Source organism: Chelonia mydas, chromosome 3 (genome assembly GCF_015237465.2).
Source record: "Chelonia mydas isolate rCheMyd1 chromosome 3, rCheMyd1.pri.v2, whole genome shotgun sequence".
NCBI lineage: Eukaryota > Metazoa > Chordata > Testudines > Cheloniidae > Chelonia > Chelonia mydas.
This window is the reverse complement of record NC_057851.1, coordinates 183,326,707-183,344,720: the sequence shown is the minus strand read 5'-3', so window position 1 is coordinate 183,344,720 and position 18,014 is coordinate 183,326,707. Positions and strand designations below refer to the sequence as shown.

Here is an 18,014-nt window from a genome sequence, read left to right as displayed (position 1 = left end):
CTGTAATTATTGGACAATAAAATGGATATGTTAAATGGCAACATAATCTAAGTTACACAGGACTTAATTTTCAGAAGTGGTGAGCACCTGCAGCTTCCGCTGAGTTTAGCTGGAGTTATGGATACGCAGGACTTCTGAAAATCAGAGCCATAGTAAAGAACTTCTACTGTTATTTACATAATATAAAGAAATCTGTTGTCTGTTCAGCAAAATTTAATTTATCTGTGTATCATTTACAGTTGTAATATTTTAACTTGGAGTTTTTGAATTCTGCAAATAAATCTTTCAACACAGATTATGAAAAACTAGTAATTATATGCACTATTTAAAGCTAAACTAGAACAGTTAATATCACCTTTTGGAACTGGAGTTATTGGTGCTTGTTGTAGGACCGCCTGCATAAATGACTCTTACACATAGGAGGGAGAAGCTGTATGTTAGCTGTGAAGACAGTAACACATTTTACTGAACACATTTTACTGTTCATTTCTTTGTTGTTTAGGATTTGCTTAGAGAGCTGCATGAATTCCTGGAGTACAATAAAGAAAAAGAGGACAGATTTTGTTGTGAAATAGCTGACCCCCCATGTAAGAGAATCAGACTTGAGAACATGGGAGAAGGGGCTGAGGATTTGAATCAAAATGGGGCCCTCCAGCAGACCCCTGTGGCAGATGATGTAAATGTTGCTATGGCGAACTCTACTCTGAAGGTTTGCAATGTGTGCTTGGGAATTCTTCAGGAGTTCTGCGAGACAGATTTTGTTAAGAAGGTAAGTGATCTTTTCCTGCTCTGTAGACACATTTTTCTATGAGCTGTTAAATGTGTGTTTGGTAGAATCCTGCATTGCAAACCCTGTGATCTAGTTGTTGTTGTTTTTTTAAATCATTAATCAGTTTCAGTCCCATATGTAGTTGAGTGGCTCCATCTAGATTTAAAATACTCTGTGTAACTTAAATCAAGAGCAGATGGGAAAATGCTTCAGCTTCTTTCATCATCTGCAATTACTGATTTAACTACTTAAATAACACTATTGGTGTGGTGTCTGGGTACCTCATATACAGTCAACAAAGGGGAACTACCCTTGCGTTGCTCAAGATCATATTTTACCCTGGCCTTGCTATAATTTAACTAAAAAAGCCTGAGAAAACAGGTGAACCTTCAACTGTCTCCTGAAGCTAATCTAACTCAGACAGACCTCCATGATCATGTTTCAAAAGCAAAGGGCTGACAGCAGTTCCATGGTACTTGCATACAGTTGCATGGTACTTGCATGCATATAGTACAATGTGGTTGTAGATGGTGAGCCCATCTTTACTTAAGCTTTGTGACTGGAGAATAAATAAGGCATGAAATGCAGTTGATGGTGCTGTGCTGTTCAGCATTTCTCTTAGGTGCATATTTTTAATGGATAGAGGAGTTGTAAAGCAGCATGAATCGCCCTTATAATGTATTCTTATCTTTAGGAAGCCACAGACTAAGGGAAAATGTTAAGTAATTTGGTGGTACAAAAGACTATAAGCATAAAAGTTATAAGAGAGAATATGATTGTGAATTAGGGAAAAAGATAGAGTGAAGAGCATTGTAAACACCATAAATGAAGGATAAAATTGCTTGGGTAACAGAGTGAAATGTGCAAGGGGGTTTTCAAAACTTAGTGGAAGCTTTGACGTTAATGCTGATAAATAAGACTAGTTGATTTAGTAGAATGAACATTGGATTCAGCATAGCCAATAAACTGGGACCAGTTAGAATTGTGCAGTTTCTATTGTTACAGTGCATGAGTTTGTTCCTTAGGCAAAATACCTTCTACGTTATGGACCAGATTTTTAGTGTTGGCTTTTTAAAGTTATGCCATTGAGTGGCAATAGAAAACCTGACAGCAATTGGTTAAAAAACAGCCAAGACTGATTCTTTCCTAAGAGAAACTCATTATCCTAACAGTGCAATTGACATACAGTATTGATTTTAATTGGAATGCTACCACTTGTTTTTAGAGAGATATGGTGGGGGAGGTAATATCTGTTATCGGATCAGCTTCTGCTGGTGAGAGAGACAAGTTTTCGATCTACACAGAGCTCTTCAGCAGAAGTTGGTCCAATAAAAGATATTACCTCCACCGCTTTGTTTCTCTAATATCCTGGGACCAACATGGCTACAACACTGCAAGCAACCATGTGTTTTTAACAGTTACCAAAATAAGTGGATTTTGGGACAATGCCCCCAAATATATCTGTGTAACTCCAGCAGAGGTGTGTAGCTAACAGCTCTGGTATTACACCAGCCAGTGCTTAATTGGAGTTAGTTAAATATCTGATGCTGTATATTTAAGTAGCAGATACAGACTGAAGTTCTCAAGATTCTGAATTAGGGGTTCAGCTTAGATTCTGGAAAGACTTTGAGTATCAAAATAACTCATTTTGTTTGCTCAGTGTGTCTCTCTGTCTACCCCTTTTACTCATTCATTCCTTCTCTTTCCTCCCGCTCCTTGGACTTACCTTCCCTCCTCATTCATTCTGAGCTCCATGTTCATTATTGCCTCCTTTTCACCACCTATCTGCTCCCTTTCACTCTTCATTTCTCCAGAGGGAGGGACAGGTAGGGACAGCCCAGAGAAGAGCAGCTCCCTTCTCCAACAGGCACATGGTTATGTACAATGTCTGCCAGCAGGTTGCATGGCCATATAACCGTGCAGCTTACGGGGACCCTTGCTCCTCATTCTCCCTTCACCTCATCCCATCTCTATCCCCCATCACCTGTTCCCCATCCCCAAATTGTTACTACTTCTCTCCCAATAATCAGATACTCACCTCCCTGCAGCCAAAGTCAGTTATAGCCCTGCTCCCAAAAATCAGTTGCTGCCATCCTTCTTCCTTCCCTATGTCAACTAGTCCTTGTCACACGCACCTCTGCATGGGGCTCTGTTGCTAGTGCTCTCCCATTCCTGCTGCTCTCCTAGACACCAGGCAACCTTTGCACAGATGGGTGGATAGGGTGGCGGAGAGGCAGCAGCAACCCTGATGGCTCCAGCAGCAGAAGGATAAGAAAAAGAACTGAAAATGTATTATTTTTAAGACTCTCTCATGACTTGTTGGGAGCAGACTCATCGTTTTCTAGTACTTAGGATTGGCAGTATTTGAGGGGAGAGAGGAAGGGTGGTAGGGGCCGTGACAGTAACATGTGGGGGGATGGGTAGGAGATGTGCCGAGCGAGAGAGGAGAAGCAGCAGCAGCATTTACTTTTGATTGCTGTTGGGATTTTCACTACCCTTCCTCAGGCCTGGGCATTGGGGAGCAATGCTGGGATATTAGTTTCCCAATTTGCGGGTGGGATACCACTGGGATTTCACTCTTCCTAGCAAGGAGAAGCAACAGTGGTAGTTGAGAGGAGAGGGAGCCCACAGGAGGTGAATGGTTGCCTCCTAAGGAAGGAGCTCATCTGTGCAACAGGCTACGCTCAATGTATGGGGCCTGCCAAAGGAGGTAATGGCCGTGTATTCTGTACCTATGGTCATACTGGGTAAAAGAGAGAAAGATAGGAAAGACAAAGTCTGCCTGCTAGTTTTTTGTGTGACAAATTTAGTTGTTTAGTATTAAATAGAACAGAAATCTGGGCTCTGATGCTGCCTCTTATATTTGTCAAAAATTATACACTAATCTTGAGATAATGTAGGCATTTGCTTTTAAAATAAAAGATAAAGTATTTTATCTTGGGTAATTCATAATCTTCAAAGTAATGAAGTAATATGTTTGTGAGTGTACTATCCTAAGGACTTCTGCATTTGTGTTATTGTAGAATTGCAACAGCGAGAGATGGAATTAGACTATATTTGTTTCATTCCTCTACCACTGTGGGATTGTTCCCTTCAATAACTGTTATTTAGGCTTGCAAGGATTAGATTTTTTTTTTTGATAAATGTCAATTTCACTGTATATGCACAAACCAATGAAAAAATATATCCATTAATAATCATCTAAATTTACAGATAGGCAAAGTAAGAAAAATGTTGCTTGAGAACTTATTAGAGTTTAATTTAAGGCTATTAACTGTATATTTGTGATGTGATATTGACAATTTGTGTTTTAATAGTTACAGAGTTTTAACTTTTTGAATTGCAGTGTCTGCTGCCATTAAATAATTACCAAGTGTTGCTCTGAAATATTCCTCTTAATGAATATTCTTTCTTAATGAATAGTAATATAAAAATAATGTACTGTAAGCAGTCACAGTAGCAAATTGGGCCAGACTTTAGGCAAACCTAATTTAATGCATCAGAATTTTTTAAAATTAATCATAGCCTGTACATTAAAGTAGACCTAGTTAAAGTTCTAGAAGATTACCATGTTTTTGCTATTCCTTTCCAAAACTGGGTGTTTAAACAAGGTGGCCATTAGTGAAAAGTGAATGAAGTTCAAATAATTTAAAAGTCTGTTTTACTAGGGTGCCTTGTGTGGGGCAACATAGATTCAGATCATATAAGCTCCTTCACTGGAGGTTTTCAAAAGGAAGCGGCTGGATAGCTATCTGTTTTGGATGGTTTAGACCCAACAAATCCTGCACCTTGACAGGGGGTTAGACTAGATGACCCTTGCGATCTCTTCTAACCCTGTGATTCTATGATTATCTGACTCCCTCTTCCCTCTAGCATTGCAATTTTGCATAGCGCTGAAAAATTTAGATCACTAAAAATTGAAAAAAAATGTTTAAACATAAACATCTATATTATCCATTGAAATTATTTAAAAAAATCTAATTCTGCCAAGCCTAGTCTTATTTTTATGATCAGCGTCAACATAAAATATTGAGTTGGGTTTCTTTTATAGTGGCGTAACAATGAGGGTATACAGTGACAATAATATAAAATCTGCCTGGAAGTTACAGTCCTTAAAGAAACCTAAAAAAACCCTGTCTCTAACTGGGTAGGATTTAGTGAGCTTATGGTCATTTTATATATGAATGTATACCAAAAAGTAATGTTATAGAAGATTTGCACTAGAATAAAGAATATTGTAAAAGACTATCAGTTTAACCCCCTTACTGAGGATTCATATCCTTCTCTTTTAGGTGTGCCAAAAGGTTAATTCTGCTGAGTACCAGTTTACTAGCTTTGTATTTTCTGTGTCGCTCCCACCACAGTTGTCTGTTAGAGAGGTAAGTGTTTACAGATATGTCTATTGACCATTGTAACTTAAACGTGTAAGAAGAAAGAATGTGTCCTGGGAAGTGGAGAAGGCTTGCATTTCATTGATTTTGCTTCAGAATAAAATAGTACCTTTAAATATGCACTAAAAATAAAGAATAAATTAAGCAATGTTATTTTTAACCAGGAAGTGTTCTTCAGAAATGATTAGAGAATGACTGTAGTCCTGCCAACTATTATTTTAATTAAAAAGATATTTGAATGACTCCAATATTCAGTGGATGAGTTTCTTTAAATCTGAAAACTAAAAGGAGTTTCTTCAAAACCTTTGTGTATAGTTCCCTTTGGTGAAGACATGAGCACTGCAGTGTGGATTTCTCGGGGAAGGAACAGCACAGCTGGTACCTTTCCTGAAATAGATGGTAATTGGTAGTGCAGAATACAAGTGAAAGAATTTGAAGATGAACTCTAGCTGTGTAGCATTGTAAAAGAGGTAAAAGTACATATTTTATTTTAGTAGACTTCCTGGCTACTTGACTTATGTTTTGTGGGAAATCTAGATGAACGCAGCTGTGAAGTACTAAAATTTGTGAACAGTCTAGTCAGATTTGAACTGTTTACATTCCTATCCTCGTGTTTAGAAAATAGCAGAAAATGGACAGATGTGACACCCCAATAATTTTGGGCAAATCAACAGATTACAATATATAGTGGTAATTAAAACTATTGCTGTATTAAGTATATTAGTTACAACATGTTTTATGGTGTCCATCTGCCTTCTATTCTAAACTGGCGTTGAGATTAACTGTTGTGAATGGCAACCTACAAATACTTAAGATAAATCTCTTCTTATCTAAGATAGAGTAAAATTTTTCAGTAAACATAGTGGGATGAAGGTCCTGGACATTAGTGATCATTAGAGAACCTGTGGCATTTTTACTAAGATTAAGGGTATTATTTCTTGTATCTTGGGCAAATTCCAGTGTAGGTAAATACATAGGTCCAGATCCACAAAGGTACTTAGGTGCCTAAACCCCAGATTTAAGCACTTAGGTATTGAGTTTAGGCAGCTAAATCCCAGTTATGGCTCCACTGCCTCCCACAAAACTCCTGCCAAACCCAGTAGGCATCTAAACTCATTCAGCACCTAAGTTTTCAGGGTAAAAGTTTCCTAATTTCTTCTTTGAGTAGATGCAGCAGTGTATTCCACTCAGTTGTGTGTGCGCCCAGCTCACCAGAGCTGGAAAATTTTTCCTAGCAGTACACATAGTAGGCGGTGCTCGTGCCTCATACTCAATACCTGGCTATATGAGATGGTACCACCTTTGCACCCCGCAGTTCCTTTTTACCATCCATGACTGGAGTCTGAGCTCTGTGTGGTTCTTAACATCACAATCTCTCACTATTTTAGTGTTTTTTCCTAGTTGTGTACAGTTAGCTAGCACCCTTAGTGTTAGATTTAGTGTTAGAGTTAGTTAAGTTTTTACCTGTTGATTCCCTCACCAGGGTTTAGACATTATCCATCCTGTGGCGAGTCAATCCCCACACTTAGTGCTTGCTGTGCTTGGGTGAGGCCCATGTCAAGGAATGGTGTTCAATCTATAGATTGTTCATAAGATGGACTTGGGTGGCTAGGGATATTCACCTAAAACAGCACCTACTCGAACAGGTCATGTGGCCTGCTTCAGCACCGAGGCCCTTACAGGATCAGAGGTCGCCCTTGGGTTCTTAGAGTGCCACGTTTCAAGCTCTGAAGCCGGCATCTCTCCAAAGAGATGGAGGAGCCATTCCCTGTCAAGTGCACTGAGGAAAAGTTTGCATGAGACCACTCCAGGCCTCATGGAGACTCTTCCTCCTCCATCTCCAGGAAGAGTGTGGACTGGTATGGTATTACTGCCCGCATACGCAATGGAGCAGGTCCTCCCAGCTGTTCCCCAGTACCACGCAGGAGTATGGGAGATCCCGTATTGTTGGCTTCAGTTCCAGCCCCAGAGCTTCTTCATCTCCATCCTCTGGTCTGAGAGACGGTTCTTCTGTGGCACCTTAACACGGTCCTAGTGGCTTTGATGGGACCTCTGTTTGAGCCCCTGGCATCTTATCCCTTTCCACTTTTGTGTCAGAAGACTGCGTTCCTGATAGCGATAACATCTGTAAGGAGAGTCTGAGTTGCACAATTCTCCAAAGACAATGTAAATTTATGGCCACACCCCACATTTTTGTCTAAGGTGGTGTCAAGGTTCCTTCCCCACTCTGAACTCTAGGGTACAGATGTGGGGACCTGCATGAAAACCTCCTAAAAGCTTACTTTTACCAGCTTAGGTTAAAACTTCCCCAAGGTACAAAATTATTTTACCCTTGGATTTCCATTGCCACCACCAAACTTTATCTGGGTTTACTGGGAAACGTAGTTTGGACACGTCTTTCCCCCCAAAATCCTCCCAACCCTTGCACCCCACTTCCTGGGGAAGGTTTGGTAAAAATCCTCACCAATTTGCATAGGTGACCACAGACCCAAACCCTTGGATCTTAGAACAATGAAAAAGCATTCAGTTTTCTTACAAGAAGACTTTTAATAGACATAAAGGAATCACCTCTGTAAAATCAGGATGGTAGATACCTTACAAGGTAATTAGATTCAAAACACAGAGAATCCCTCTAGGCAAAACCTTAAGTTACACAAAAGACACACAGACAGGAATATTCATTCTATTCAGCACAGCTATTTTCTCAGCCATTTAAAGAAATCATAATCTAACACACACCTAGCTAGATTACTTACTAAGTTCTAAAACTCCATTCCTGTTCTGTCCCTGGCCAAAGCATCATACAGACAGACACAAACCCTTTGTTTTTCTCCCTCCTCCCAGCTTTTGAAAGTATCTTGGCTCCTCATTGGTCATTTTGGTCAGGTGCCACCGAGGTTACCTTTAGCTTCTTAACCCTTTACAGGTAAGAGGATTTTTCCTCTGGCCAGGAGGGATTTTAAAGGGGTTTACCCTTCCCTTTATATTTATGTCAGGTGGTTTCTCAGTTTCATTTGAACCAGGTGATATATTTTCCTATGTTCTTTCCTAAGCTGCATTCATCTCTGGAGGAGCAGCATCTCCATATGTTAGATGTCAAATGTTGTCTGACCTTCTACTTGGATATGACTAAACCGTTTCATGCTTTGCCTTGCTTGTTTGTTTCATATGCGAATTATATGAAGGGGCAAGAGGTCTCTTCACAAATTATCTCTACATGGATAACATCCTGTATCAAGACTGTATATGGAATAGCTTTGGCTACACCTCCTCAGTGAGTGTGAGCTCATTCTACGAGAGTGGAATCTACATCAATAGTGTTCTTCCGTGACGTCTCCATATTTGGACATTTGCAGGGCTGCCATGTGGTCATCCATACATATGTTTATGAACCATTATGCCAGGGGTGGCCAACCTGATCCTGAGAAGGAGCCAGAATTTACCAATGTACATTGCCAAAGAGCCACAGTAATATGTCAGCAGCCCCCCATCAGCTCCCCACCCCACTCCCAACCCCTCCCACTGGCAGCTCCGCCGATCAGTGCCTCCCCCTCCGTCGCGATCAGCTGTTTCGTGGCATGCAGGAGGCTCTGGGGAAGAGGGGGAGAAGCAAGGGCACTGCAGGCTCAGGGGAGGGGGCAGGAAGGGGTGGAGTGGGGGTGGGGCCTGTGGCAGAGCCAGGGGCTGAGCAGTGAGCACCCCCCGGCACATTGGAAAGTTGGTGCATGTAGCTCCAGCCCTGGGGTCGGTGCCTATACAAGGAGCCTCATGTTAACTTCTGAAGAGCTGCATGTGGCTATGGAGCCACAGGTTGGCCACCCCTGACTAGGCCATTACTGCATCATCCAGGTGAATGCTAGCTTGGGTAGAGCGGTCCTGCAGTCCTTTCTTAGATAGACTCTGAGCCCCACCTTCTAGAATGGGTAGTTCTTGTGAGTCACCTAAGTGGAATACATGTCTGCATTTACTCAAAGAAGAAAAAATGGTTACTTATCTGTATTGTTACTATTGTTCTTCAAGATGTGATGCAGAGGCATATTCCATGACCCACCCTCCATCCCCTCTGCATCGGAGTCCAGTCTCTGGGCATTCAGTGAGGGGGAGTTGAGGCTGTGATGCTGCTTATAGCCTGGGGAGGGGCTATGAGCACAAGGCGTGAGCACCAGCTCCCATGGGTACTGATAGGCAAAATTCTCTAGCTCTGGTATGCTGGGCACACACACACCTAAGTGGAATACATGTCTGCATCACATCTCGAAGAATAACAGTTACAGTACAAGTAAATAATCTTTTTTTCCTGTGTTTCTACCTCTTAGCGTGTGCTCTCTCTGAGCTGCCTCCTTCTAGGCTTCTGGATACCTGTCTCCCACTTAAGACCGCAAGTAATTCATGAGCGAGGGAAGATAGTTATTCATCCGCATGCAGGACCAATCCGGTGGGTGTGGTCAGAAGCTGCTTACTGGATTGGGTCTCATTCAAAATCTGGCCAGATGAGATAGAGGTGGTGCTGGTGCCGGTGCGCACTTCATAACTTCTCATTGTTAGAGCACTCTTCTGGCAGTGAGGAGAGAATTGAACCTGGGTCACATCCTAGGTCAATGCTCTAACCACTGGGCTGAAAGTTAAGGTGGGCAGCACCTAAGTTCCCTCGAAGCTGCGCGGCCACGCAGTTGCCTATTAAGCCCTGCACAGGGGCTCTGGGCGGCGGCAGGGAAAGGTGCTCTTTCCCTCTGGCCCCAGCACAGACCTGCTGAGGCTGGGGAAGAGGTGCCCCTCCCCGCCGGCCCCACCGTGGACCTGCTGCAGCTGGGGGAGAGGTGCTCCTCCCTTCACCCCAACACAGACCTGTCCTGTACTTGCCGCGACCCCAGTGCGGATTTGACACGGTGCTCCTCCCCTGGCCCCAACATGGACCTGCTCCAGACTTGCTGCGATCAGGGGAGAGGAGTCCTCTCTCCCCTCTGCAGCCCTGGGGCAGCCTGCACCCCAAACCCCTCATACCCAGCCCCACCCCAGAGCCCGCATCCTAACTCTCTGCCCCAGCCCTGAGCCCCCTCCCGCACCCTGAACCCTTCATCCCCAGCCCCACACCAGAGTCTTCACCCCTAACCGGAGCCCTCACCCCCTGCACCCAGCCCTGATCCCTGTCCTGCACCCCAAACCCCTCATCCCTGGCCCCACTCCAGAGCCCTCATCTCCCCCACCCCAACCCTCTGCCCCAGCCCTGAGTCTCCTCCCACACTCCGAACCTCTCGGCCCCATCCCACCACATGAATTTTGTTATGTGCACCAATATGAAGGTGATGTGTCACACATCATTTCCATATTGGTGCACATAACAAAATTCATTCTGCACATGGACGTAAAAATTAGAGGGAACACTGGGCAGCACCATCTTCATCTCCTCCTCCTGCTGTTTTGTGTGGAGCAAGGTAGGCGCCTAACTCATTCCCATGGGAAACACTGTAGGTACTTAAGCCATCTGACTTGAGATGGTAGGTTCTTGTTCGTGGACTGCTAAATTAATATAGGCTCCTCCTTGCAGCCAAGACATTGGTACCTATCTCTGAGAGAGAAGAGAGGCTTCACAATCCCCCATCTAGGCGGCATCTCCCATTGGCTAGCTTAGGTGGCTCTCCACCTAGCGTGCTGGCTTTTGTGGATCCCATTCTGAGGTGCCTGTCTCTCCCCATGCATTGCCTAGGTGCTTAACTCAGGCTTTGTGGGTTGGAGCGTTGTTCCTGTGATTTTCTTGGCACCTAAAAATTAGGTACTTTGACGCTTAGTGTTGCAACACCTAAGTCCCTTTGTGGATCCCACCCATTCTGCCTACCTAAAATCTCTCTGCAACTCCAGTTGGCTATAGGATTCTTTTTCACTTCCCATTCTAAATGACTGAGTTAGGGACAGTGTGTACTGGCCAACAGCTGCTGTACCTGGTAGACTAACACAAAAACAAGTTGTCTTGTAATCTTGTTGGCTTGATTTCTTCCTCTGACCTCCTCGTAGTCCTGTTATTATCCAAAAAGGAGATTAATCAACAAGCATTCTACAAGATGGCTGAACATGGGAGCACACTAGTATCCAAGCAGATTCTTTGGACATCTGTAAAATGTCAGGCACCTTGGCTAAGATTTCTGAAAAATGGATGCCTGCAGGTTGGCTCCTAAGTCCAAATTTAGGCACTTAAATAAGGAGCCTGATTTTCAGAGGTGTGATGTACCCCGTAATTTCCATTAACTCAGTCATTTCCCTCTCCCTCATCTGCCTTCCATGCCCCATTGCTCCTCACTCCAGTAATTGTCTTATCCTCATTGGGATAAAAATAAAGTAATGGGCTGAACTGGAGGTTAAAATCACAACTGTTGCTGTTATGTCATCAGATCCCTGCATCATCCACTAAAATATATTATTCAAAGAGCTACACACCGCGTGGCAGCTCTAGTTGAGCTGGGTTTGTCATGTAATTCAAAATGTTATTTAATGGCTCAACTATATAGAAGAGCAAGGAAATGATGCTGCTGTTTTTTTTCTTATGGGTCCTTGCAATAATGCCTCAGTAGAGGGCATCATTGCATTGCAATTCTGTCTCAATGATGCTTTAACATTAGTTTAAGCAAGTAGAGTAATTGTTGCAAAGCAGATGGAAACAAGCTTGGCTGCAAATGGGAAAAAAATAGTTTGTACTCACATGGGTTCCCTTTGCTGACTTGAAGTGCTGCATGCTGTCTAGTCCCCAGTACACCAGGCTTACAGTCGGATGTGAGCTGGGGAGATTGAGTTGGCAAATCAAGAATTCAGACCAACAAATGTGTATCTTTCCTTTTATGATGTTATAGTATTTTGTAAGTAATATTTCCATTAAAGATGATGTATTTTAGGATTATTTTATTTATATTGCATTAGCACGTATTATTCTGGAGAGCAGCAAATACCATAACATTGTCCATACCAGAATACTTTGTGCTGTAAAGATGCAATTCCTCTCTCAATTCTTCTTTCATTCTTTACTACACAAGAACATAAACTGTTTTAGGATAGAAAGACACCTAGAGACATCCTCTCTTTTGTTAACCATTTGTGTGGCACATAATGTTTCCAACATGTAAAGACAACTGCTAAAGAAGTTTTCAGATGCTGCCTTTTGATAATATACTAACTGTAATTAACCTCCCTAGTGCTCATCCTGCCAAGGATAAAACACAGGACAAAGGCCCAAAATGAAGGACATAAAGCATTGCAACAAATTTGAAATTACATAGGATTAGTATCTTTATATTAAAAAGTCTTCTCTACCCTCAGTTTCATGAATCAGCATTCCTGGTGCAAATAAATCTGGAGTAAGAGTGCCAGGATTGTGTGGAACAAATATGTTTGAATAGGAAATGAATCATGCCTTTTCATAAGGGAGAAAGTTAAAGTATTAATTGCTGCTTGTGTAAAGAATTCTAGAGAAATTATTATCTGGCCCTCCTTTAGCTTAAGTTGTGATCCACCATCCTGGCACATGACATTCATGCAAATAGGCTTGTCATATCTGTAGTCATTACTCCCTACAGAACTGGGTATACCGCATGGAATTTCCCCGCTTCATCTTTTTTCTAATAAAGTGGCTGGGACTGGGCACAGTATATCAAATCTGGCTCCCATGGTCCCTCAGACAGTATTAAAATAAAAATATTCATGTTGTAATCAATACAATAAACTTTTGGCTCCCAGTCATGTGCTCACACCACACACCCTTGTCTCTCCATCTTCCTGAATCTCTTGACTAGTGGTACCTCTTAATTGGAACAGGCCAGCAGCAGAGAAGTTGGTAACTCCTAATTCTGGTGCAATTTATTTAAGGCTTTCACTTTTGAAGTCAGGAGAGAAGATATGAAATTTGACTCATGGTAGCACTTAACATAGTTAACTCCCTGGGGAAACTTTTTTAGAAACCACTAGCTTGTAATTTTTTACATTTTCTCCCCTATTTTGGAGGTGCAACTACAATTATGTGAATGAACAAAACCCCAGAAATACTATCTCAAATGAGGATGTGCAAATGAGGGTGTGTAAATCTGTATCTGACAAGTGCTGCAGTCAAGAATGATATTCTGCAGTCAACATATTCTCTCATTCAAATGTAATTCTTCATTACTATTGTAGACTGTTTTAATTTATGATTTAACATGGGTCATTATGCAAACAATATTAAGATATACTTCATGTATCTTGTGAGGTACTCTTAATCATATACTATATATATACACACGGTATAATGAATCAGACAGTGTGTGTTCAGGTAAACAATATTCCATCAGTACAACTACATTTTTCTTCAGTACTGATATAGTGGGTGCATCAGTTTGTATATTGTGTATCTAACAAAGCCTTAAGCATTCTTATTCCCCACTCCAATATTTCTTGCATTGGTTTAAAGATCCCTATTTCTTGACAGGCCAAACTGTCTTGTTCTTTCAGAAAGGCTGAGGGTAGGCCTAATAAAGGATGTAAAGGGCCTATTAGATTATTGAGTCCAGCCACCACTGTGTGGGTGAAAGTGACCTATGAAATCATTCTTTCCATCACTGAGGGAAGGATTCAGGCTTGTGATACATCCAGGCTTGTGATACATCGTCTGGCAAATATTATACTGACATGACGCTTGATCTTAGCCAAAAGGCCAACCAGTCCTGACCATGTCCCTTTAAGTTTGATATACCTTCTCAAATCCCTTTATTAGATTTTTCATAGAGATTTTTTTCCAGTAGGGACTGGTTAGTTTATTTTACAAAGATTTTTTAAAAACACCATATCCAGATATTAAGTCAGGAGAGCCCAGGAGAGTGACGGGAATGAGACAGCTACAGAACTGACTTTAGATTTTCCCCTTCCCAGCAGAATTTGTCAACAAAATTCTCATTGAGTTTGGTTGGAGCTATGCCCATGAAAGGACTACAAGATTGGGCCTCCAGAATTTGTATTGTTACAGTGAATACTCTTAGGTTGAACAGCTCTTTGCTTAAATCCACTTTCTTCTCTTCCCCACTAACAAAAAAAAAAAAAGTATGGCTTATTAAAATTGACCACCAGATATTGTGGTAAGTCATTGGTAGCTTTTCTTTTTATATTTACTGCTTTCACAGTGATCCTCTGCAAACTTGGCATTGGGATGCACATGTACTGCAGGTTCTCTCAGATCTATACCATTTTCCAAAGATGGACTGACTTCCTGCTAGAAGCCTTGTCAGTAGAACTCAGTCTTTACAAGACTGTTTTTGGAGAGTCTTGTATCTTCTTGTGACTGTAGGCCTAATCCAAAAGCCCAGTGGAAAGACTCCAATTGATTTCACTGGGTTTTTGGATCAAGTCATTAGTGATGTGGTCATTTACCTATGGTGTAGAAAATGGGATTCACTGTGAATGGGAGCATAGGCAAGATTGAAGGTATAATGTGTTAAACAATTATTGCAATCTAATAATTGTTTAGTTTATCCAGTAGAAAGACATGTCAGGCCAATAAAGGAAATGGAGTCCTAGGGGAATGCACCTTGAAGAGTGATCAGCTTATTTTACTGATGTTTAGGAAAGGCATGCTTTTAAAAGTTTGAGAAGATTGTGGCATAAGCAGCTTTGTTCTGCTTTGAAGTCCTTCAGCTGATGTATCCCTTTCAATCAGATTGTAGGCACATGTATTTTATAGATGCTCCACTGATTTCATTAGTGGTTGATCTTAATGGTAGTCTCTTAATGATGGAGAGTGGTCAAGTGCCCATGCTTATTCTTTTATCTCTTTTGTTGACCTTTCATACCATTGACTATGAGGTCATGCTGACTCTACCTTGGACTGTGACTTCTTAGCTGGAAAACACAAGGTGGTGGTTTTGGATCATCTGCCCTGAGAAGTGACTCTCTGATCCAGGGAACGGCTAAATTATCCTAGTCAGCGTATGTGAGATTGATGGGGGAGGGGGCCTGGGACTGTTAGCAGCAGCATACAGATGCCGTGCAGTGTGCTCTCATTTTGGGGAAAGATTACTTACTGCAACTTCTCAGTAGGTGGGTACTTGCAGAGCAGCAGAACCTAGTATCCACAGATCTGTATGGAGCAACTGAAGAGTTATGGTGAGCAGATAAAGGAGGGGTCCTACTCAAATCTTCCCAACATCTGCATGCCTCAACACTCAAGGTGCAGATCTGTGGGGAATAAGTGAAACATTTGTGTGAACCCTGAAATATTCTGTATAGCAAAGGGACCTGTGGCATCTAACCAGCATCACTTGCTCCACTCCCCAGCCCTCTTCTATCTTGACCCCATCCCCGTCCCCCAAACCAGCAGACTCAGCAGAAAGTATATGTGGTTTGACAAAAGGAGGCGTGGCTTGGTGGGAGGAATAGGGTTTGGTGTCTGGCTAGGTATGTGGTTTATATCACATTTGTACACTTAGATGGGGTATTATTTGATTTTTTTAAAATGTAATGTGTATATATAGAATTAGGTTTAATATTCTATCAATAAAATTTTAGATATATTTGATGATTTTTGGATGTTAAGTTTCTTGTGATTTGCATTTGACTTGGATAGTTTAGGTACACTTCTAATTACAATAGCAATAACAAGATTTAAAGTGTGTGCAGTCAATAGATGTAGCCTAAATTTCAAAAGTAACAAGACCTCAGCTAGGTATCCAACTTTATACTTAAAGGGATATGAGTTTCAGAGAACTAAATGCAATTCCATATTGGTTGCTTTTGAGTCCCCCCTAGTCTACTACTAGATAGATTTGGAATAAAGCTAAATAATACTAGTTTATTTTTAGTTCAATCAATCCCCTACCACCTATTCACTGACATCTACAGAATTTTTGTTCTATCTCTCTGGAAATGTTTGAAATGGAGAACTTCATTTTAACTCTTTATCCTAGAGCCAGCATGATCAGATGAGAAATCTAATTTGCTTTTCTCAAACTGAGAGGAGTGAGATAGTCATTCAGAAGCTTGTGTGTGTTCAGGACGTCAGAATTTTCAAATGAGATAAGCAAAAAATCATTATAGTCAGAACTCCTGTTTTGTTTTTGGCCCCTCTTTCCCAGTTATTACTTCTGAAATGTCTTTGCAGACAGCATTTACAACAAAGTAATTTTTACTGGTCTTTTTATTCAGATCAATAAATCCAAATTTCCCTTTATGGGCCAGTGTACCATGGCATTTAACCATAAGCAAAGCCTATACACACAAACCTACTTTATTCAATCAAGTTAAAGGCATTTTCTTCTTAGGCAGAGTTACAGCATCCTCATCACTTTACTAATTTTATTAGTTAGGATTTAACGGTTGAGGGCTTTATGCCCTTTTTGTTGCCCAGCTAACCTTGGGCTAGCAGATGATGGCACAGTATTAAGGGGTGAAAATTGAGGCTGCCAGAAACTCTCCCCACTGAAAGTCTGCATAATCCTTCAGATTTTACTGCTCTTTGTGGTAAATGCAGATTTTTAATTTTGACAGAGGTGTCTGAAATCAGAGAGGGCTAGGCTCTTGCCCTGAATTATACAGCACACCAAAATGTGCTAGGTTCTTTATAAAAGACATAGTGAAATTTCAGATGCAACACAACAAGTGAGGAGAACAAAGTAGAGGGGTTTGGGATATCAGGAATAGGGTTAAGATATGCACACATTGGTGACAGATTATTTTGATAATCTAAAATGTTAGAGATAAGGATAAAAATGTTATTGACGTAATTATTGACTAGCTCAGGAAGTGTCATATTGGTTATTTAAAATAGCAGGGACAAAGAGCAAATGGAGGGGAATATCAAGGCATTAGAGAAACAATAGAAGGTTAGATTAATAGGAAAGCAAATGTTCATTTTCTAGTGTTTCTTCTTTTAATACCAGGCTGTTGTGAGCCACCTGGATTTTGGTTTTCATCATTAGTTTTCCCACTGCCAGATTGTCCTGGAACATTATGTGCTCTGCATACTACTCACGTGTCTAAAAATGCCTGCTTGACTGCCATAAAATCACTTGTTTCATTGTTATGAGGAAAAAAAAGATGTGCTCTCTTTTTTTAAGAAATATATTTTGAGTGAAAGATTTGAGAAGTGTGTACAGTTTTCACACATACTTTATTTAAAAAATCGGGATAAAAGCTCAGAGCAGCATTTTTTAAAATTCCCCCAATAGCTTTCCAGTAGCCATAGTGAAAATTGATCCAACTAAAAAAAAAAAAATTACCTTAGCTTCTGAGTGCCTGCCCTAGGAGAGGTAAGAGCTCTTTATTGGATATGTTTTTGGGACAGTAAGCAGGGGAGAGCTCATACTTAGATAACAGGGGACTACTCCTGCAAAGAGGGAATACTTTAAAAAAAATGGATAATCTTCTCTTTAAAAAAATCACCTGTGGGATTGAGGGTTTACTCCTGTCTTATTCTTTCAGTTCCAAAGCAAAATGAAAGTATAGTTTAAACTCCTAATAAGTAGCTGGAAATTCTTGGCTTTGCAAACATTCGTTTCCCTTTTAGAACAAAGTGGTTTATATTAACAGCACTGTCAGATAGTTTGATGACTGAATGTTGTTGAGGCTTGATTTCACTTGCATTTTTTTTTCTCTTCTTCCTGTGTGTGGCTGATGGCCCATAGCATGCTGCCTGGCTGCTGGTAAAAGAGGAAATGGGGTGAGTACGTTTTATAGCATTTATACTAGAGAGTACTGGATTTAGTGAATTAAGAGATACTTCTATAACTTTTTTCAGAGTAGGAGCAATGAGGAACTTTCTCTGAAATATTGGGCCTCTGATAGAGAAATTCATGACTAAATGATAAATACTGTATTTTTCATGTGTATGAAAACAAAGTGGTTCACTTGAT

At 41.1% G+C, this 18,014-nt stretch overlaps 1 protein-coding gene across 7 annotated transcripts in view; it reads left to right on the top strand.

Annotated features, from left to right (window-relative positions):
* The window catches only part of PUS10 (pseudouridine synthase 10), a 77,166-nt gene that overhangs the window by 24,160 nt on the left and 34,992 nt on the right, over positions 1–18,014 (top strand). For 5 of the 7 annotated variants that reach the window (XM_037895981.2, XM_037895978.2, XM_037895979.2 and 2 more), the window contains 3 exons: positions 503–769; positions 5,062–5,148; positions 17,787–17,821. In XM_037895981.2, the coding sequence (XP_037751909.1) occupies positions 503–769; positions 5,062–5,148; positions 17,787–17,821 (389 nt within the window). Of the gene's footprint in view, positions 1–502; positions 770–5,061; positions 5,149–5,535; positions 5,631–17,765; positions 17,822–18,014 lie in introns of those variants that run through there. The other 2 variants (XM_037895984.1, XM_043543891.1) reach the window with 2 other exon arrangements.